This window comes from Cheilinus undulatus, linkage group 20, assembly GCF_018320785.1.
Source record: "Cheilinus undulatus linkage group 20, ASM1832078v1, whole genome shotgun sequence".
Classification (NCBI taxonomy): Eukaryota; Metazoa; Chordata; class Actinopteri; order Labriformes; family Labridae; genus Cheilinus; species Cheilinus undulatus.
In genome coordinates, this window is record NC_054884.1 from 35038103 (window position 1) to 35060555 (window position 22453).

A 22453-nucleotide genomic window follows, 5' to 3' on the forward strand; every position below is an offset into this window, starting at 1 on the left:
TGCAAAAATAACTGCATTTAACATACTTTAAGCTTTCTGTACACTTGGTATACTGTATGTAATAAATTTTACAGAAGACATGAATTGAATTGTTGTCATTATATATTAAACAAGTAAGCTAAGTACTATAATAACTTATTTAAGACACTGACTACCAATCATTTTAAAAGCAGCTGGATATTATAAAGATTAACAATACATGAGTTAACTGATCTCACAAAGTAATTGCAATGCTATTGAAATTAAATGCACTTATGCCTTTATTTTCAGTGTTAAAAGACAATTTAATGTTATTTTATTAAAAAAATATTTCAGAATAAATATCAGTGACAACGAATTTAGAACTCTAAAGTATTTACATTCATTTAATTGTTGTTTTTTTTGTCAGTCAACAATCTTAAAATCGTGACTTAATGTAGAGGATCTGTAAAATTACCGTTGGGGGAATTTCGGTCGGCTGATGAAAGCCTGCCACTAGAATGTTCTACGCATGCGCTGTGGGAAAGCGTGTTTTGGTGTCAAGCGGCGCTGCTAGGCTAGCCGGGCAAGCTAGCAATTCTGCAAGTCATGGTGGGCCATTCAATGAGGAAAGGCTGGAGGATGCTATATCGCGCTGAACTGTGGAAATTTTAAAGAAACTGGACTAAATGCCATCCTTAGGTAATAGCGGAGTTTAGGGCAAGACGATACGGTTGCAAAATCTCCCTGCGTAAGTATTAAATGAAGGCATTTTCAATTAACTGATGCGCAAGCCGATATGTGTATCATAGTGATTTATGGCATAAGCGTAAGGTGGAAGTTACTTGTGTGTATTAAAAGTATATATAGCTGATGCCAGGACGTGTCTTCATGGAGGCTTACGTTACTTTTCAAAGTAGTTGAATGATTAAAATAGTTAGCGGTAAACTAGCCTACGAGGCTAACACAGTGTAGGCTTTGAGTTCCAATAGTAGTTTAGCATTTTCAACATACCCCACCCATGCTGTATTCCTATTGGACAGGAGTTGCTGGAGTCATATGTCGTCACATTGCTTGATGCATGTGATTGGCTGTACAATCTGCCAACCATCTTTTCACCACTTGTTGCTAGGGAGATTGTTTGATGCTAGCCACAGCGGAAGTAGGGAGGTGTAAAACGCAAGTAGCGGTACCTGTCACTTTTTAAGGTAAACAAAGATGAAAGCTAACTTCAGGCTGTGATATTAAGTCTTGTAATTGCGCTGCCGTGTATAATAAAGGGTGATTATACATGCTAAACAGCAGTAGCCGGGTCTCAAAACACAAGGTAGCTAACGGCTAACGTCATAAGGACGAAGATAAGCGCAGCTGTGCGCGAGGAGGGAGGGACCCTGCCTGCCTCCTAACGTTGTCGTTGGTACGTGTGCTAGCCAGCCCAGCGAGCTTTCTCGACTCCCTCATTCACCTTCAGCAGCACCCACAAGAAGTAGTTGTCCTGTCAAGGGTGGGGTGATACCTAAAGCTTTCATCAACTCTGGTCTGGTGAATTATATCAAGAAAGAAAGGCTTTGCGCGGTGTGAGCCGACATCACTTCTCTGGTCTTGGGAGGATGGAGTGGTTGCAGAGAGCTTGCAAGTCCTGATTTCATTTTTCCATTAACATGTGCTACATAATGCAAATGTAGGTGGGTAAGGCTCGCATGTCTTAGGGGTTTAAGCAGTGTGATTATAATGTTGAAGCAGTGCAGTCTGCAGCAGAGCAATAAAATGTTATTTCTTACTTTTACCAGGAATAGGAAGATGAGAACCTTATGAAGAACAAAGCTTTGAGCACAAACTGGACTCTCTCGGACTGGAAACCCCATCCTGGATGTCATATGCCCTCTAAACTAGCAGAATCCTGTTGAAGACCCTTTCCCCTCACAATCTATTACCACTTTTTATGTTTATGTATCTATATCCGTCTTCTAGTATAGCTATAGAAGTATTGTTCCAAGGTAGTTAGCCCCATTTTTGTTTTTATTTTTTACTTTCACCTTTTGTTCCTTTGTAAAGAAATGCTTTACCTGAAAAAGTACTTCACAGAGGGCCTGATTCAGTTCACCATCCTTCTGAGTCTCATTGGGGTGCGGGTGGACGTTGACACCTATCTAAGCAATCAGCTGCCCCCACTGAGAGAGATCATCCTGGGCCCTAGCTCAGCCTACACCCAGACACAGTTTCACAACCTGCGCAACACGCTGGACGGCTATGGCATCCATCCAAAGAGTGTGGACCTGGACCATTTCTTCACCACTCGACGGCTGCTGAACCAGGTGCGCCAGCTGGATCGCCTCTCCGTGCCCAGTACCGAGCTCAACACCTGGCTAGTGCATCGTGACTCGGAGACTGTGGTGTCCCCCAGCAGCCAGTCCAGCCCCAGCATCACCCTGGACAATGGGGCCAGCCTAGAGGACGTTAACAACCCTGACGCTACCCCGGCCATGAGGGGAGGAAGTGGAGCGCCTGAATCCACGTATAACCTGAACGCAGCGGACAGCAGCCTGGGAGCTGTGGCCCCAGAGGGCAACCAGGAGCAGGGCAGCAGAGATGGCAACGACGACCTCACCAAGGAGGTACTGCAGCTTGTGTCTGTCTTTTCTTTGTTAACACCTGGGAAACACATGTCCTAAGGAGGGGGGTTAATGTTGACTTTTTGTGAGCACATTCACTTTGAGGAGGAGACAGGAATTAACCACCATTTTATTAGAGTAACCCAGCCATTTGGACATTAAATGATGCGTGGCTTATTTTACTTTGTGCTAAAATTTGAAAGGAGAAATTATCATAACCTACCAAAGTTTAAAAGTAGTTTAAGAAGACATTCATAGTTAGTTATTTTATGCTTAAAATGCATTAAGACTACTAAATCAATCATTAATACTTCTTTAAACATGGGAAATTACAGCTTAAAGCACATGAGTATTAGGTATCCCTAAAATTAAAGCAGATATACTAAGTTAAGTCAGGTCGTTCATGTTCCCCAGCCCTGGTCTTTTATTAGTGTCAGATATTTTTAGTAAAACCAGTTGAGTCACATTTGTTACAGCTGTGATTGTGGTCACATTCAAATGTTGTTCATGCAGGCACTACTTTGGAAAAACAACAGAAAACACTCAACTTGTTTAATTTTCTTTTCTTTTTTTATTTACATTTTTACCTTAAAGATTTAAACAAGTTTATTGTTGTTATGGATTATTCCATTCAATCCTAGTTATGCGAGAAACTTGAACATAATGGCCATATTGATGCAGTGGAGTCGGGGGTTACACAAAGACATTGTTGGCCTGTAATGAACCAAGCCCTCATTCTGATCACATGTTAACCACCATGTCAAAGTGTTTATATCATGGTTTCATCATCTTGACTGCATCTCTGTTACATGATCTGCCAAAATCCACTGTCATAACTAACCTTTTTCAACAAGACAAATTGTAAAAGCAGTAGTTTATTATACAGTTGTTTGAATTTAATTAAAAATGATGCAGATTCATAGAGTTTTCTTTGTATCTTCATCTAATGTGGTTATTAAAGCAACTTCTTTCTGCATAGGGCCATTTTTCAATGGTTGCTATATGTTTTTCCAGGACATTGACTTGATTGACATCCTATGGAGACAGGACATCGACCTCGGTGCAGGAAGAGAAGTGTTCAACTACAGCAACCGGCAGAAGGAGAGTGAGGAGGAGCAAAAGCCCAACCCACATGAGAACAAAGACGGGAATGAGGAGCAGGAGAGCTGGAGAAACGGAGTGAACCTTCAGGGTGCTCAGCCAGTGGACGGGGAGACGGGAGAGAGTATTCCTGAGCAGGTTTGTACACTGAGTCGATCACCTTATTCCATTGTTTACATCCTGTGCAAGATAGCATTTAACCGTTTCAAGGGGTAAGGAGCTGTTAATAAAAGGTAATGTTGGCTTAAGGCAAGGCAAGTCACATTTATTTGTAGAGCACCATGCATACAAAGAGATGTTCAAAGTGTTTTACACAGTAAAAAAAAAAAAAAAAAAGCACCAGATTGCACCAGCTTTGCATTAGCTTAAAAGTATCCTTGTTGCTACCATGGAGTTTACGCTCTGCCAGTATTCAAAGTGTTGCACCAGGTGAGATAGCTCCAGTAGAGTCACACCTTAAATCTTACATCCAGTAGGTGTGGCATCTCCCGTAAAATAAGGTTCTCGTGGTAGTCATTTTGAAAAGTGGGATAACTTGTAGGATTAGATGGAGCAGGGTGTACTACCGACTGTTTTGTATCAGCAGTGTGTTATGGTTTACATCCTTTAAAGCAGGGGCAGATCAATCATTGGCTCGGCCGATTATTGATGCTGATATTTGGCATTTAGCTGATTATCGCCATTGGTATTTTTTATTTTATTTTATCGATAGATGATAAAAAGAACTGGCTCCACTGCAAGGCGTGTCTTCCACTCTGGATCTCTTCTCACCATCTCGCCACATGCCGGGCCCACTAGCTGTAGCTCAATGTTACAAAACCACAAGCCATTCAACGCTGAGTATAGACAAAAGGAGTGCATGGTATTTCTTCCTGTTTACGGCTTTTTTCATTCTTTCAACATGCACTTTTACTTTTGTCATATTAAGGACATTTTTTTGCCATAAAAAATGCATATCAATCCCAAACATCAGTCTCATGCGCTACTAATAATCAGTATCAATGTGGGCCCTGAAAAAAACAATATTGCTTGACCCTTACTGTAATGGTATGATAATACTCGCACTCTTGTTTTCCATGAGCAGATAAATCAATCCAGTAGTTAGCCATTACACTACATCCTTTGTTGGAAAATTTAGAAAAATGCTTTCCACTGATTGGTCAAGTGTTGCACTCTACCAGTTAGGATGAAGGCTGCATCTCTGTGGTGCCACCAAACTGGTTAATTTTGGCAGCTATTTACCCTCAGTCTTTAGATTAAAATGTGTTCAAGTTTCGGTCACATTTTGTCATCTTTACTCTTGAAAGTTTTAGTTGGTGCTGCACAATGTGGTAATAATGTGCAATTGAAATTATACTGGACAATATTGCAATTTGTGATTGTGATAAATGGTATCATGAGTGCGCTTGCTTGGTTGTCAAGGAAAATGCAGGGGATAATCATAGTTTTAAAGTGCAGAGTGCAATAGTAGCACTATTTTAGACTTTCTGCAGGTATTTCTGTAAACCTTTCAAGTATTGCTAAATACAAAATAATTGTAGCCTTTTATGCTGTTATGGTATGCACAGCCTGACATTGCAGTTGTGTTTGCAGTTAGATTACTGTGCAGCACAAGTTTTATTCAATGAAATCTAAAAATATTTTAGTTCAGTTTTAGTAATAAAAAGTACTTAAATTTTGGTCTTTAGTTGTTTTAGTCAAAACATTTTTTTTCTGTAAACAGTTTTATTAGCCATATCGAAAAATAAATATAAATGCAGAACATTCATATTAATGCACTGTTATCTCTCCTTGTGTTATATTTTAGTCTAGTTTTGATACCAATATTTAAATGTAGTTTAGACATAAAACTTTTGTCCTTGAAACGCACAATTTAAAGTTTAAGGTGAACAAGTTACAGGGTTAAAACACATATTAAGTTTAAGAAATTATGCTGAATGATGGAAAATACTTCAGCTGACGTAGCTCTGTTGATCCAACCTAAAACGTCACTAGCTTATTTGTTCTTATGGCTGATATTTACAGCTCAAGAGATTTATGTAGCCACAATATCCTTGTAAGTATGGGCAAAAATTTTCATATCTGCTGATACTGATATCATACCAATAATATTGCGGATCCCGACTGTTTTTAGCTATTTTTGTCGTCCTCATGGAGGATATTGGCGTTTGATCCACATGGAGACGGCGTTTTGTAAGGCCGTAAATGCTACTATTTTTGAAACCGGGTACGTCACACATAGCATAGCCCACCTAAGCCGCATACACATGTCGAACTGGATTACAGGGATGTGTTCGTACTTCAGAAGCTACTCAGCTTATTATGGCTTTTACAGTAAAATCTGATTCTCCTTTACCACCATGGCAAACAACATACACCATATGTTCTTAAATCCAATGCAGAGAACAACCGGAAGAGCAACTAGGAGAAAGTTTGTGGCAGTTTTCTGTAATCTTCTTCTCTCTTTTGGTGAATTTCTGTGACAGTGTTACAGCGCCACTTACAGGCTTGGCATATATACTACAGCGTTTTTAGTCATTTTCAGTGGTTGCGTGCTTACACGGACATTTCCTGAAACGACCTCATACTTACGGAAAACTTTTTCAAAACGGAATGGAAATATAACGTTTGCATCTCTGTGTGGACAAGGCCTCACTGTAGAAAGAGCCTAGTCCCCCCCCCAGGGGGTCTTGGACCCCTGCTTGAGAACCAGTGACTTCAGACAGAACTTACTTATAGCTGGTGCAACATACAACATAGCATTTAAAATATAATCATGAAAAAAAACAGCACTAAAATACCAAAATTTACTAAAGTATCAAAAAGCCCCAAAAGCATTGGTTTTACCACCTTTAATTTGTCGAACACATTGTTGTCTGTTAAGGACCTCAGACCCCATAGATTATTTCCATTTGATCTGTTTCATAGTTTTGGGGCCTAAACCATGAATCCAGTATGGAATGGTAGTCATATGAAGATATCTCCTGATAGTCTATTTGTTCCACCACTAGTTGAAAAATCTCTTGAATTAGGAAAGTGCTCTTCTTTAAAAATCATATTCGTTTACATAAGAGTTTCGTCTTATTGCTAAATGTTTCTGGTTTATTAGTGAGGTCTCAGACTGTAGGAGGAGAAGAGATGAAAATGAAAGCTGACTCACATACAGATCAGGGCTTAGCAAGCCACACAAAATTATTAGCCCCTTTGGTTTCTGTTTATAATCCTTGTTAAACTACTGAGGTTGATATTTTTCACTAGTCTGATGATACAAGAAAAAAGCCTAACTAGTCACTTTGTGTGATTCTTTCTTATCTTCCCACTCTTTAAAAATTCAGAGAGGATGGTCCGAGTTGGCCACAGAAGCTGAGCATTAACTGAAGAAACATAAGCAATATTTATCAACTAGACTAATGTGAGGTGATGAAATGTGTCAGTTAAGGATTCTGCCTTTAATCCAAACATAACACAGCAGTGTTGAATTTAGCAACATTGTCAGGATGATGAAACCTACGCTTTTTACCTTTTTAAAAAGAAATTACTTCCTATTTCAAGTTTAATTTATTTCTCATTACATAACAGTGTTGCACAATGAAATGCAAGATTTAGTCCATTCATGCGACCAAAGAAAAGACAATTGTAATGATGAAGAGCAGAGGATGAGTTGGGGAGTTTTAGCAGCCAGGCCTTTTTGGCTGTCGCATACTACATAACCACATTGAGCAACCATAGGGGGTTGAAACCAAGCAGCAGCCTCCATGGCTGAAAATGAAGCCAATGCAGAAGTGTAAAAACTGCAGTTCCTTTAGTGTCCCTTGAGGCTGTCTGCAGAGTCACAAACATATCCCGTGTTAAAATCTAACAGCAGATATAAACGTGCACAGCCTGGTTCAAAAGACCAGGTCCGTTTGTACACCTGGCACGAAGCGTTAATTATAGGATGCAGCAGTGTCTCATCATGAAGTATTTGTATTAAGTTCAGCATTTGTTTCTGGTTCTTGCTTTGTTTTGAAAAAAAGTAAAGGTGTACTCATTTAGACCAGAACAACCTAACCAAAAGTTCTATAAAAGAATCATTCCTTCCGATTTTATTGTTAATTTTTGTTCCTACCCAGCTCCCCGGCATTGGCTCACAGACTTCACTGTCTCTACAAGAATGTTTGAGGCTGCTGGAGGCCACTTTTCCATTTGGAGAAGAGTCTGAGGTAAAAACATTAAAATGTGTTGACTCATATACATTGCAAGTACTAAAGGGACATTGTGGCTTTATTTTTAATCTTTGTGTATGATATTTCATTTAGTTTCCAGCTCCGGTTGTCAACAGAGAAATAGTTTCCAATGAAGCTCCTTCTACATCTCAGGGCCTTCCTCTGGCACCACAGCTGCCCCCAGCAGAGCCACAGTTAGACCTGGAGCAGCAGTGGCAGGACATCATGGCCATCATGGAACTACAAGTATGTCCCATATTTTTACATATAAATTATATTGTGTGTCCTTGTATCTTTCATTTGTTTTTAATTGAAACTATAAAGGTAGGTCTAGTGCAGAGCTAAAAGACACATAAAAGAAACAAGACATTGATGTGGAAACTTTCTCATTGAAAGTGTGTGATTTTTTGGCAAATGAATATTTGAAAGTATAAAAACCTTTTGCTCCCTCACAGTTAATTCCAGTCATATGCCATTAGCGATACACAGTATGCCAGTGGCCGAAACCAATGCCAGTATTTTTTTAGTTACTTCTTCTGGTGTAACATGCCCACAATGCCAACATTTCTTTCCTCTTTGACCATCAAACGAGAACAGAGTTTGTCAAACAAGTCACTTCTTTTGCCCATTAATAGATCTCTTCTCTGAATCAGCCATCAGGTATGCTAAATTGATATGAAACAACAGATAAACGTCTGCTGCTGACATCTGGTAATTTCCACATTATTTGCAGATGTTTTTCCAAAGGGCTGATATTGGTTGATACTGGGATTAAAACAATGCCTTTGTGCATTAACCTTGCAAAGTTGATGGATTAGCCAGAGCCTGTGTCTGTCATCAGGCAGAGCCATCTTGCAAAGCTCCAGTCTGAAATGACTGTGCCAGATTTGACAATGGAACTGACCAATAAGGCCCAATTGAGGAGAATGTGGTGGTAGCAAGCTCAGGTGAAGTTTAGTTGTACTTGGAGGGGGTAGCAGTGGCTGCTGCTGGTTTAGCACTAGCTTGAACGTAACTGTAGTATAGCAACTGTTTTATAAGAACTGGGCCACATTTCTTCATTAAATAAAGAGCAAAGAACAGCACTGAAAGCTTTTCATGGCGGAAATAATGTTTTTGCTCCTCTCCCGGCCTGCTTCTGCATGAGTTTGCGATAGTTACGGGTGGAGTTAACTTGTACTGTTGGCTAGTATATATATTGGCTACTTGTGTAGCAATTAGCTCAGATGTAGCTGTAGTAAAAGCTGCCATTTTATTAGAACTGGGCCACATTTCTTTATTAAAACAAGAGTAAAGAGCCACACCAAAAGCTATTCTTGGAGGATGTTGTTGCACTATCCCAGCCAGCCTCAGCATGAGTTTTATTCACCAACAACCTCCACTGCTCGGAAACTATGGCAGCACCTGTCTGTCCAGCTCATGTAACAACCAGAGCTGCACATGTCTACTACCTCATTTTTGCCCATAATGCATGTGACAGAACATTCATCCAATCACCTTTTGGAAAGTCCTGCCCTTCCCAAACACTTTGTATGGGGAGTTTCCTAGACAAAAGTGAAATAAATCTCATGCAGTGGATATATGAAACAGCCCATCTGTCGTGTCAAAAAATTCACCTCATATTTATCAACTATGTGAGGTACTCTGTTATATACGCTCCAGTCAGGTTTTTTGGAGTCTTTCCCCAAAGGCAGGGTTGTCCAAACTTTTTCAACAAAGGGCCACGTACAGAAATATATTACGATGGTTGGGCCACTTTTATATTCCTCACCATGAGGATTTTAAAGGGTAAAGACTAATCTAGTTAATACATGCTTAGAGATTGAGTATGCCTAAATGGCTAGTTAATGGCTGACGGCAAATAGACAGTAACTTTCAGGATTTTTGGGGAGCCAATCAGATTTCAGGGGTCCCTGTTTAGCCCTGGCTAGCACTGGCTCTTCCTCTAAAAAGTTATTGGAGCTGCTATTTGCTGTGATAATCCATCAGGACGTTATTCATCATGATATCTTCTTGTCAAAATGTTTGTTTGCAGATTTAACATGGTAGCACTGCCTTGTGCTGAAAATACGAAGTACAGTACAGTTAAGCACAAGCTTGTTGTTTTAATGTGGATCATATTCCATTTTATCTCTGGAATTTACAGCGGGCCAATCAAAAAAGGGCTGCAGGCAGCATTTGGCCCCTGGGCCATAGTTTGGACACCCTTGCCCTAAGGGAAATATGGTTTTAAAGCTTTTCCTGTGTGATTTTGTTAAGCTAAGTCCATAACACTGTGCAGCTGTTTTGCTCTTTTTAGCACCATATTTTACCACTATATAGAGTTTACTAGCTTGCTATAATACGGTGGTCGGCCATCTGCAGCAATTGTGTGAGACAGACTCACAGTCAGTCAGGCTGCCCACCTCCTCTTGTCACTTGTTTTCTTAATTTGAAGAGCATTTTCTATCAAACTATTATTTACCTAACAATAATACATCTATATTTACAAATGCAGAATTAATACCAAATGAGGGGGAAATTATGATAAAGGCAGCGCCTGCCACCACTGGTATTTGTCACTATGTATCCCAACACATTGTGAGCCGTGAGGCGGCTGATTCCAATAATGGGACTGAGTTTTCAACCACACCAGGTTGCGTACAATGGGTGATAGCGGCAGCTGCACTTGTGGTCATTGCGGTGCCTGTGTCAGCTGGTTGTATATGCATCAGTATATATGTCCTATCTACCTATCGTTTTCATAAAAAGATAGGTATTAAAAGTGCGTCTCAAAGGGATGAGTACCTACCGCATTACAACACAGATTTTGGTGCTTCATTTCAGTACCCTGCCACCATGAGGCAACCTCTTGCCACTCTTAATAAAACGGCACAAAAAAGGTTATGGAATATGTGTGATTTATTAGCATTTTCTCTATTTCTAGTGCATAGACGTCTTTTAATCGTTTTCTCTATCTGTAGCAATGTCTGTGCTCTGCCCACCTGCTGTAATGCTAGTATATGAGTTTTGTTTGAGCTTCATGCATAAAGAAATCCCATCTGTCTCCTTTTCATATCCCCTATTCTGTTGGCAACTTTTATGATTTCTCTGAATTATTTACAATACAGAGACGGGTTTTATTCACCTGTCGACTTTTAACACGCTTTGTTTCCTCGTAAAAAGGACGATTCAGACACTGATTACACACCAGAATCATTTAAAAAGTATCAATTTAGCACCAGTACTGGAAAAATCCAAATGATACTCAGCCCTAGTGTCTCATGCACCTGATTTTATGGTTAAAATGAGCTTCATCATTTGAGAAGTACACCTCTCCTCCTAACAAAATGTCTCTTGTTTTTAAGGCGATGGAGGTGAACAACACTTCAGTTCACACCAGCTCCAGCGTCAGTGCCACTGGCACAGATGGGACGACTGAGTCAACTGTTGGGACCTTTGAACTTTCTACTGGTGCTACACCAGTAAACCAGGATGTCAGCCTTCACCAGGCCTCCCTCCCCAGCTGCAGCCAAGACTTCCCCCAGATCTTCAACCCCCAGCTGGACTCTATTAACATCACCCCGAGAACCACCTTACCCAGGATTTCTTCCTCCAACTCAAGCAACATCAACTCCACGTTTGGAACCACAAACCTGACCGGGATCTTTCTCCCTCCTCACATCAACAGTTCTAGTAACAACATCACATCCACACCCATCCTCCCTGATCCCTTCAGCACACTGCTGGAGGAGTCCATGCTGGATGAGATCAGCCTGCTGGACCTCGCCATGGAGGAGGGCTTCAGCCAGGCCCAGGCTTCCCAGCTCGAGGATGAGCTTGACTCAGATTCTGGTCTTTCTCTAGACTCCAGCCATAGTCCAGCCTCCCCAAGCAGCTCTGAGACATCCTGCTCCTCAGCAGCATCATCCTCATCCACATCTGCCACCTTCTCAGAGGAAGGAGCCGTGGGATACAGCACCGACTCCGAAGTCGCCACTGTGGAGCCGGAGGAGGGGGCTGTTGGAGGTTATCAGCCCGGGTACAGTAAGCTCTGCCGTATGAGCTATCAGGACCCCTCCCAGTTCCACAGCCTGCCTCACCTGGACAGCATCAGCCACAATCATACCTACAACCTGCCACTCTCTTCTGCGTTTGCAGAGCACCCAGAGCTCCCTATCCCCACTGGGAAGAAAACAGTCCGCGACAAACACAACTCAAAGCTCCAGACTCATCAGGACATGCTCGACAAGCACTCCAGCCGTGACGAACGCCGCGCTCGTGCCATGAAAATCCCCTTCTCCAACGAAAAGATCATCAACCTACCCGTGGAGGAGTTCAACGAGCTTCTCGCCAAGCACCACCTGAGTGAAGCCCAGCTCTCCCTCATCCGTGACATCCGCAGGCGCGGCAAGAACAAGATGGCTGCCCAGAACTGCCGCAAACGCAAGCTCGACACCATCATAAACCTGGAGCAGGGCGTCCAAGATCTACGGCGGGACAAGGCCCGTCTGCTGAAGGAGAAGATGGAGTTCATCCGTTCCATCCGACAGATGAAGCAGAAGGTGCAGAGTCTGTACCAGGAGGTTTTCAGCCAGCTGAGGGACGAGGAGGGCCGGCCCTATCCTCCCAGTGAGTACTCACTCCAGTACAGCGCAGACGGCAGTGTGCTGATCATGCCTCGCTGTGTGACGACAGCCGAGCAGAACCGAAAGCCAGAGAAAAAACAGAAAGACAAAAAGAAGTGAGGGGGGAAACTCCTGTGTATTCTATAACTTTGCTAAGTCAATAAGAAAGATTTCTGCAGATGCAAGAGAGATGTCCTTTTTTCCTTTAAGAAGATTCTGGTGAGTAAAGAAATGGCATTGTTGACTACTCTTCCTGCATAAGTTTCTCCCTTTTCATTCTGTTCCTACATTTATTTCCTGGAAACGACTTTGAAGCTGAAGTAGCTCTACGTTTGAGTACTGATATTTCATTATTTAGTCGGGGGGAAACAATAAGCAAGATGAAGAGGGATATAAAAGGACATAAAATGAGCTATTAGAAAATTTAGCTGCTCTTGATCCTTTTGCACCAAACCACTAAGGATGGAGGAGATATGTAGGATGAAACGAGGGACTGAGAACGAGAAAAGTCGGAGTACGAACACTGTCAACACGGATGGTTGGAGTACCTATGCACGGAAGGTTTTAAAGGACTATCAGATCACATCCCACCCTGGAGACTTTTAGTGATTTTCATGGTCACTGAGGCTTTTAAGTTACAAATCTTCAGGATTGGAACATCATCCATGGGTGTGAGAGATTAGATACCAAAGGTTAAAGGAAGTCCATCATTTTAGGATGCTATTAACACCTATACTAACCAAAGGTTGTATGGTGCACATCATTTGATCTGAATACATCTTAAATGCTCAATAACTGCACTCTATTCTGTAGGTTTGTATTGCAGATTCCAGTTTTTGAGTCAGTTGCATCAAAGTTTGGAGAGCCCTGAAAGGATTGGGTTTGTTGTGTGGCTGGAGGATGTTGACACAAGAAAGGGTCAGAGGTTGAGTGTTCCTGGGCTGGCCGCTGCTTAAAGAGGCCTGGAGGTGAAGTCCTGCAAGAGGGGCGGATGGATGTTTTATGGAGGAGGCACACTGCATTGCTAAACGTATCAACTTCCTTATAAATTATACATAGCACTGTAATTTGTCTTTAAAAGGCTTGGCTAATATGCATTTTGCCGTGTCTGTCGCTATTCCTTCGCTGCAGGTTTAAATAACGGGAGCTGCGTTTAGGAAGGCTCTTCTTATTATTAACTGTTCATAATCTGTAGTATAAGCAAGGTTAGAAATCAAGCCACATCCACTTTATGTAACAGTCTACACATTTTTGGGTTATTTATTTAAATACTCCAGATTTAGCAGAGCTTGTAAGAGGAATTTGAGTCTTTTTGAAGGGCCAGGAGTTCCAGAGAGTACTGTATGATCTCCAGCTCCAGGCTGTCACATATCAGAATAAGAGAGATCATTTTAGAGTTGTTCTGATACCACTACCTTGATCTTTCGTTTACTGAGCGCCCAGAGGGTCAGGTAAGACAAATTTAAAGCACTTTGGAAATTGTTGCTGCAGTATACCAATCTGTGCGCACAGATTTTTCAGTCTGGAGGCATGGGTTTGTAAACTGTGTACGAAAACTTATGCATGGTTTATACAACCAGGCCTCTAGATTTGTGAACCAAGCATTCAGATTTATAAACTGTGGGCATGGTTTGGTGAGCTGTGTGCATTGATTTGCAATCTGTGCACACATATAGTCATCATGTACAGATTGATTGGACAGTTTACCAAGCCTGCCCCTGGTTTACAAACTCACCAGTTTGCAAGCTTTTATAAATCTGTGCAGAGATTTGTAAACTGTTGGAATCGATTTACAAACGTCTTTTTGGTGCTCCTAATACTTTGTATACAGCCTTAAATTGAATGCAAGTTATCAGTCAGTACATCGTTTGTCCCACACAAATCCACAAGTTCCCTCTTCTTTAAAAGGCAGTCTAGAAATAATGGTTTTAGAAAAGAATAACTGTGGCTAACAGACTTTTTGATGATTATAAAAGCTAGCAAAAGTAAGCAATCTGTTTAACAAACCTTTACAGCTTCTTTTTAAAATTCAAATAAAGTTATAACTGGTAGAATAAAGTACTTTAATGCAGAAGAAAAAATCAGTTTCTGATTCTGTTATGTTGACACAGGAGGTCAGGAGAGGCTTTGATTCTTTTGGTTGTATCTTTAATGTTACGTCCTCACTCATGACGGGCAAGAACTGCTTCCCGCTACTGAACACTATGGAGAAGTTGACAATTTCGGTTGCCACCGATGTGTTTTTGCCAACTTTGTTCAATAATTTACTTTTTTCAGTGAAAGAAAGTTGTTCAACTAGATGCGCTGCCCCTCGGTTCCCAGGAGGCTGCCAAAATTCTTACGAGGATCGGCTTTGTCTTTTCTGAGGTTGACAAAAATAGATTTGCACCTATTAACTACAATCATGATTAAACAATTATGTAATGCATCATACCAAGGTCTTTGGTTAAGATGAACATGTGTAGACCATTTTTTCTTGAATTTTTATCGATGAAATAACTAAATCGATGTTGGTTTTGAAGGCAATGTCAAAAATCCTTGGCGGGTCCACAAGGACGGAAGGTTACGAACAACTGCACTAACTGATGAGACAAGCTCAGGTATTACTTCTACAGGACCTCTCAGCAGACTCACAGAGGAGCAATCAAATTAAACAGACACTCTACTGACAGTGATCCTGACAGTTAAGAACCAGTTAGTAAGCACTTAATAATTAAGAATTTCTGACTCTTAACCTCCCAATAGGCAGCAGTTCTGACCGAAAAATACCAAAACAATGGCAGTGGTGGAAGCTTTCTCCTCTACTGTAATTGCACCAGTACGTTAACATCACTGAAGCTAAGTTTTGCCTTACACCTTTCTGATTTTAGGGATTTAAGCTATGTTTCTACCAGGTGGTCCAGATTGATTGACTACAGTTTGGTATGGTAATCCCCAAAATAGTTTGCATTTCCAGTCACCTGTACCCTCATTTAGCGGGTGGACATCACAGGCAGAAATCAGTAGGGAAGAAGCGGTAAATGGCTTTATTTCAGCAGAAAAGTGCCAACATTTCAATAACTACATATTGATGATATTCACAGCGGTCAGTATAGTTCAGTGATCATCAACTGGCAGACTAGGGGCCACGTTAGGCCCCCTTAATCCTCCCATCCGACCCCATAGCATCCCCAACTTTATAATGTGCAGAGGAAAAGATATGCTGTAGTATTTTTTTTATTCTTATTTTTTTAAGTAAGCTCCTAACAGTTATTAAAACAAGTCCAAAAACAATTTAGGTTGAAACAGTTTCATCAGGAATGACTTTGTTTTTTTTGTTTTGCTTTTTTTGTTTGTTTGTTTTTTGTTTTTTTTTTCTCAGAAAACCACCTGTCAGCTGTTAATAGCGAATATGATGCATGTTAACAAGAATTTATCAATCTATGTCAACTTTTGCTTCAGGAATAGTCAGCTAAAATATCTCAATCGCCCCCTTGTGGCTGGCTGAGATAAATAGGACTGATCTCACTGTTAGAGCCTATGAACTTCATATATTTGAGAGAAAATGAAAATATTTGAACAAAAACATGTTAATGAGACCATTTTAAACATTTCTATAGTTTAGGTGATCTGCTCCCAAAGTGCCTGTGTAGGAAAAAGCTGGCCCTTGTCCAGATGTTGTTGATGACCCCTGGTAAAGATCCTCAGCTCATGGTAAATGTTTATAGAAATATTTGAGCTGTAACATTACACTAAATAAGCCTCAAGAGGAAGCTGGGCTTTTACAGCAGCTACCACAAGTATTTAGTTAGTGATAAATGTAATTTAAACTCTACTCCACTCTCCTTCCTTTTACCTTAGAGGAAAATCAAAACCTTAAATTTCATCAGATCAACCATATGGTAAAATATAGGCATGTAAGGACAATGTTTTATGTTTTATACATCTACATTAAGTCCCGCTGCCTTTTGTAAACTAACCTGACTTCTGTTTGGTTGAATACAGAATGTATTCCTGTTAAGGCTTCATGAAGTGAATGCTTTAACAGTTTATTTGACATAAAATAAAAGCTAAGAGTTGTACCATGGTAATTTGTTTTTAAAAGTAAGACAGGGTACATACATCTTGTTTGATGAAATACCCTAAAGTTTTGCAGATTTAAAAAGACGCAGTGATCTTTTCACTGATTACCTGAAGTAAATGAATCACTTCAATAAGGAGGAGCAACTGATCTAAAGCTTTATATTAACAAAACATTGACATTATCCATCACTGATGAATCAGGCTGATGTGTGCCTTCAGACTTTTCTTTGTGTGCTTGAAATCAGGTCCACATTAAAGTCAGGAAACCTGATTTGTGACCACATATAAATGCCAACAGTCCAGCAAACAGTTTTGATCTGTCGAGTTCAAATATCCCTAAATTTAGCAGATATTTGTCTGTTTTTCTCTCATTCTTTCCCACTCCTCATAGAACAGACAGCTTTGTCACTCAGCTCAGCTGAGCAGTCGTGCACACTGAAAATGACTCCAGTAGGGAAGCTTGGCACCTCTCCAGAAGGGTGCCAAAAAAGTAGGATGACACGGGTCAGTTATTTTGGACCCTTTCCATCTTTTTTGATAGTGGAAACATAAACACACTGTGCTGTACCAAACTCAACGGGACTGCTTAGTGGAAACAACCTATTAAGTAGTGTCCCTGTGCTGTGTTAGGGTCCAAAGATGCAAAAATGTTCAGCTTAAATTCATAGCCCAGTTTTTGGGGGTGATCAGGTGATGTAAACATGCATTGTTTTAGAATAACATCCTGGTGCTGCAGCTCCACACAGTTTTCAGTAGTAGCTTTTCTTGCCCTCCAGACCTCTTCATGATCACATGACTGACTGATTTCAAAATGAATAATAGCTTGTACATTGTTTCTATTGTTCTCAGAATTTAAATCAGGTTTATGGCCAAGTATTTTTACAGGTAAGAGGAAAAAAAAACTGTATGAACTCACTAAACAAAAAAGTATGCGCCATCATCATCATCCTAGCAAACTGGACGGGTACTCAGTCGAGGTATTTAAATAAGAATCGAGAAGGAAAACGGTATCAGAACATCTCTAACTGGTTCAACTCTCCTTATTGTTGCCTAGTTTTTAAGTGCAGCTTAAAACAGGCCGGGTCGTCGCTGTCGTGTAGCAGCATTTCTTTGAAGTAATGTTTCCCAACAGAGAGTCACTGGGGGTAACTTTTTAACTGCTGTAAAAGCCGAGCAAATGGCTTTAATATCATACGTCCTGTTTTTAAGGTTTTTTTGTTTCTAACAAAGTGGGCCGAGGTGTTAAATGAGGTTCTCTGAATGCGTCAGTGTGCGTCGCGGCCACTTTGATTTGAATGCCTTTCTTTCACAAACTCATTATCTTCACTTTAAATGTTTTGAGAACCGAAGGAAAAACGTTCTCAAAGTAGAAGTGCTATTACTCGTCTTTTTGAATGAAGTTTGTCGGTACATGTTGCATCGCCCTCTTTATGAAAATAAAAAAATAGATCAGTTGTTGCAGCTGAGATAGCAGTTAGGTTAGAATATCAAGAGGCTGAAGTGAAGTCGCAACATTAAAGATGATGTCCAAAAAAATAGTCTTGAAGGAGAAATGTCCTCATTAAATGTTATTCAGGCATGATACTCCGGTTATCATTCACTTCAGTGTAACCCAGTGCGACACCAACTATTTAGTACTGCTACTACTTAGTGCACTTTTTTTGTCTGTCTTGTTCTGTAAATATTTTCATGTTTGTGTTCGTCATGATTTATGTCGTTTGTCAAATGTCTCCATAACGGTCTCACCCTCTGCTTTCAGTTTGGATGTAGTTCCCTCTGTTTGAGATATTTGCTGGCAATCGAGAATTGTTTTTATTGATTAATAAAGTGTTTTTATTTTCACCTGTGACTCTTGTGTTCTGGATGTCATGAATGGTTTATACATGTACGAAGATTTCCAAAATTTCAGTACGTTTGAAAAGGCTACCATGGATTTTTTTTTTCTCCATAAAATCTCCATTATTCTAATGATCCATAGTGTTAAAAAAGCAGCAAAGCATTTAAAAACCTACAAAATAACCAACTGGACAGGTGCATAACTCTTGCACAGTGTCTTGGTTTGGGTGCAAGACATTGACAAATATTCATGCGGTCCAGACCGCACAGTTGGGGCTACTGGATTAGGAAAAAAAATATAACCATGATTATTTGAGATCAGGAACATTGTATACCTCTTTGTGCATGAACTTCAAAAGATTAAATATATCCGTTGTGTTTCTTAAAGGGGCAGCCACAGCTGTTTTGACAAATTCTATAACTTATTTGTGCATTATCTTTCTGACTCCTCAAAACCAGAGTGGTTCCATATGACTGAGGTAATTTTGCCTTTTTTGTTAACTAATGGCTGCCTTTTTGTTATGCTTTTCAGACTAACCAGACTTTATGCAGTGGCTTCCTCAGCTCCTCACTTAAATCAAAGTGAGAGCTGTTTTAGGTTAGAGGGGCAGAGCAAATACTGAACTGTAAAGGAAGGGAGGGTCGCTTAATTTGCCACACAGAACAAAACCTGTGGTTACAAATGAGCAACAGGGAATGCAGCACAGTAATCGCACAATCCCAGTTATCTTGCTTTCATGACCATGGGAAGCCAAAATCATAACAGAAACTGGATCTTGACTAATTTCCCAGCACATGTAGAAGTTTGCTTACAAGTTATATGGGCCGAGAACCAGATTTCTCAGTCCTGGGTGTCTAGAGGGGCTTTTCTGGCCGAAAGTAACCCAGACATTTAGTTCAGGGACTTTTCATCCAGGAACTAATTTGTTCCTGTGGCGCATTGTTGTCTGCATTTCCACTGGGGTCTTTAGTCCCAGGATGATTATGCAAATCAGGCATCATATAGCCAGGTTCATTAAGATGAAGTAAACCAATATTCTTGTGCTATCAGATCTTTTGATAAATAATAATAATTATAACTTTTTGTGATTTACACCTGTGTTGTTTTGTATTTACATATATTGTAATAAAGGGTCGAGGACAGACACAGCCCCTATAATCCATGGTGTATAATTAGAATCGTCTCAAGTGTCTGTGTAGGCGCTAATTCATGGAGGTCACTGTTATCCAAAGCTTGATCCAAATGGCTTCAGCTCCAAAACTGACTGATCCATCAGAATGCTAATAATCTTGGTGGTCATTTGAGTGTCACTGGCAGCCGTTGACCTTGTTATGAATCAGACACGTTAAGCGCTGCAGCCCCACCCACCATAGTTCTGAGGCCTTTGGAAAGTACAACCCACTAAGCAGGGGGGCGTCATTTCTACCCTAGAACTAAATTTAGAGCTTGGTCCCTGCTGTACCAGGGCACCTTAGGACTTCGGTTTTGTTGCTTTAGTATTGAAAGAGGTTTTGTCTGATTTTTACCATTATTATATTGAATTTTAAAATTCTGGTACTGTGACAACCATGGCATCAGTGCATTCAGGAAGAATTCAGACCACCTTACTTTTTAAAATTTTGTTATGTTGCAGCCTAATGCTATGGTTGAGAAAAAGCATTATTCCTCTCATTAATCTACACTCAGTACCCCATCATGGCAAAGTGAAAACACAATCCTAAAACTGAAATAACTCATACCTTAGTAAGAGAGGTGACCAAGAACCTGGTGGTCACTCTGACTGAGCTCCAGAGATCTTGTGTGGAGATGGAACAAAGTTCCATTACAGCAGCTCTCTATCACACAAAAGCCTGCTTTGCTTTCACATGGAGGTTTTCTTTGCAAACTCCAAGTGGTCTTTCACATTTTGCACCAAGGAGAGGCTTCCGTCTAGCCACTCTGCCACAAAGCCCAGATTGCTGGAGGACATAACAAAATTAATAAAAAGAGATTGGGGTCTGGATACTTTCTGGATGCAACGTACTTTGCAAGACCAGGCAAGAGCTGAAACTTTTTCTTCGCTAGCGAAGAGGGTGTTATGAAAATTCAGATCATCACCTACAAAAAAAACCCATAACTCAATGTGTTCGCAGGATCACTAAAGTTTAGCTGTTGTGAAGTGAATTGAAAATATGACCAAGATTTTTTAGAAGTGAAAAATTCTCTTGACCGAGTGTGCAACAGAAAATCAAACATTTTCAGTCTGCTGTACTGATAAACTCTGCTTCTCAAGTGCACAAAAATTTAGCTGAAAGTCAAACTTAAAACAAAAAGTAAGGATATTTGTGTTTTTACATTATTTCTTTGGTGTAACAATGTTTATTGGTAATAAATCTTATACCGTTGGAAAGCCTGTTTATTACTCTTTTAAATGATGCCACATTTGTAAGGATCATGCATTTGTGGGATGAGCAGCAGAGCTGAGTATGTGGGTTGCACCCATGAAAAATGTGCCAAACAGCTGATTCTGCCATTGACTCTTGTTGGGTGTTTGGTGGATTGGATGATTGAAGTTTGAGGAAACAAGACATATTGACAATTTAACAATTTATTCATTCAACAAACAGGAGCCTCAGAAGCATGTGGAAGCACCATACAAAGCCACAACAGCCTGGCTCCTCCTCCTCATGCTGGTCACCAGCCTGGTCACACACTGCTGTGGGATTGCATCCCATTCTTCAACCAGCATTTGTTGCAAATCAGCCAACGTGGTTGTGTTGGTCACTCTGGCACGAACAGCACGCCCAAGCTGATCCCACAAGTGTTCAGTAGGGTTAAGGTCAGGACTGCTGGCAGGCCATTCCATCCTCTCCACTCCCAAATTCTGGTGGTTGTCTTTGATAAACCCCGCTCTGTGGGGGTGAGTGTTGTCATCTTGGAGGATAGAGTTCTTGCTGACAGGGTGAGAAAACTGTATTCTTGGGTTGCTGTCTTGGGACTCCCACTTCACGGCCTGTCTCTGACATTCCCTGCTATATGGAACTTGGCCTTCAGTTTGGAGATGGTACCAGGGTTCACTCTGAACAATGCCGCAACTTGGTTTTGCGGAACACCAGCTTGAAGTTGCCCAACCGACTGGCCCTATCCAGATCAGTCAAACGTGGCATGCTGATTCTTGAAGCAGACACCTACTGACCACTGTAGCAGGGCCCATGCTCACAGGCACCTGGGGGTACCAGAAGCTCAAAACAAGAGCCAATAGCAACAGCAAAATAAGCTGTTTAGTATTGGCAGAGAAGATGTGGCACATTTTTCATAGGCGCAACCCACATACTCAGCTCTGCTGCTCATCCCACAAATGCATGATCCTTACAAATGTGGCATCATCTAAAAGGGTAATAAACAGGCTTTCCAACGGTGTAAGATTTACTACCAAGAAGCATTGTTACACCAAAGAAATAATGTACCAAACACAAATTGCCTTACTTTTTGTTTTAAGTTTAATTGAGAGGCTTGTCATTTCATAAAGTTACAGAAACACTGGGACATTTCAAGGATTTAAAAGTAGTTGAAATATTTAAGAAGTGTGGCGTGGATGGCGTTGTAATTTGGTCATGCCCCATGTATATAGGCCGGCTCCTCCAGGACAGTGGGCCTGGGTCCAAGCCCAACCTGCAGCGCCTTTACTGCATGCCATTTATCTGATGTGCTTCTCTAAAGACACTGTTATTTTTGAAGGAAGGGAAATTTTTCAAAAGTAAATCTTTAAAAATTAATAGTAATATAAAATATTGAAGAAGTAAATTTGCTTCCATAATGCAACATGGTTTTTTAGGGATGTTTCACCCAAAACTGCCTGAAATACAAATTAAAAACAGCTTTAAGCAGTTAAAAAAAGAGAAACCAAATCAGTCCAAGACTATTTCAAATCAAGTAATCTAAAGTGGTTTTATATTTTCTTTAAAGCATGCTGGCTCTTTCATTGTACTATTTTTGGCTTCTGCAGCTGTGTTACTTTTTAAATTTGGCTTCTAACTTTAAGGTGGACAAGCTTAAATGTCTGGAACCTATCCCACATTTGAACTGCTGTTT

General features: G+C 40.6%; 1 protein-coding gene across 5 annotated transcripts; it reads left to right on the forward strand.

Moving 5' to 3' along the window:
• Positions 1-556: 556 nt before the first annotated feature.
• Positions 557-18387, forward strand: nfe2l1b (nuclear factor, erythroid 2-like 1b). Of its 5 annotated transcripts, none has more exons than XM_041815091.1 (6): positions 557-709; positions 1749-2573; positions 3585-3809; positions 7784-7873; positions 7970-8122; positions 11224-18387. In XM_041815091.1, the coding sequence occupies exons 2-6, from the start codon at positions 2016-2018 to the stop codon at positions 12601-12603; spliced, it is 2406 nt and encodes an 801-aa protein (XP_041671025.1). In that variant the 5' UTR covers positions 557-709; positions 1749-2015; the 3' UTR covers positions 12604-18387. The 5 variants fall into 5 exon arrangements, with proteins under 5 accessions (XP_041671025.1, XP_041671028.1, XP_041671029.1 ...); XM_041815094.1 differs by having other exon boundaries at positions 558-660; XM_041815095.1 differs by lacking the exon at positions 557-709 and adding an exon at positions 768-1166.
• Positions 18388-22453: the final 4066 nt, after the last annotated feature.

Coding starts and splice junctions, on each gene's coding strand:
- nfe2l1b (XM_041815091.1), top strand. CDS start 2,016: ATGCTTTACCTGAAAAAGTACTTCACAGAGGGCCTGATTCAGTTCACC. Junction 3,810..7,783: donor GAGAGAGTATTCCTGAGCAG/GTTTGTACACTG, acceptor GTTCCTACCCAG/CTCCCCGGCATTGGCTCACA. Junction 7,874..7,969: donor CATTTGGAGAAGAGTCTGAG/GTAAAAACATTA, acceptor TATTTCATTTAG/TTTCCAGCTCCGGTTGTCAA.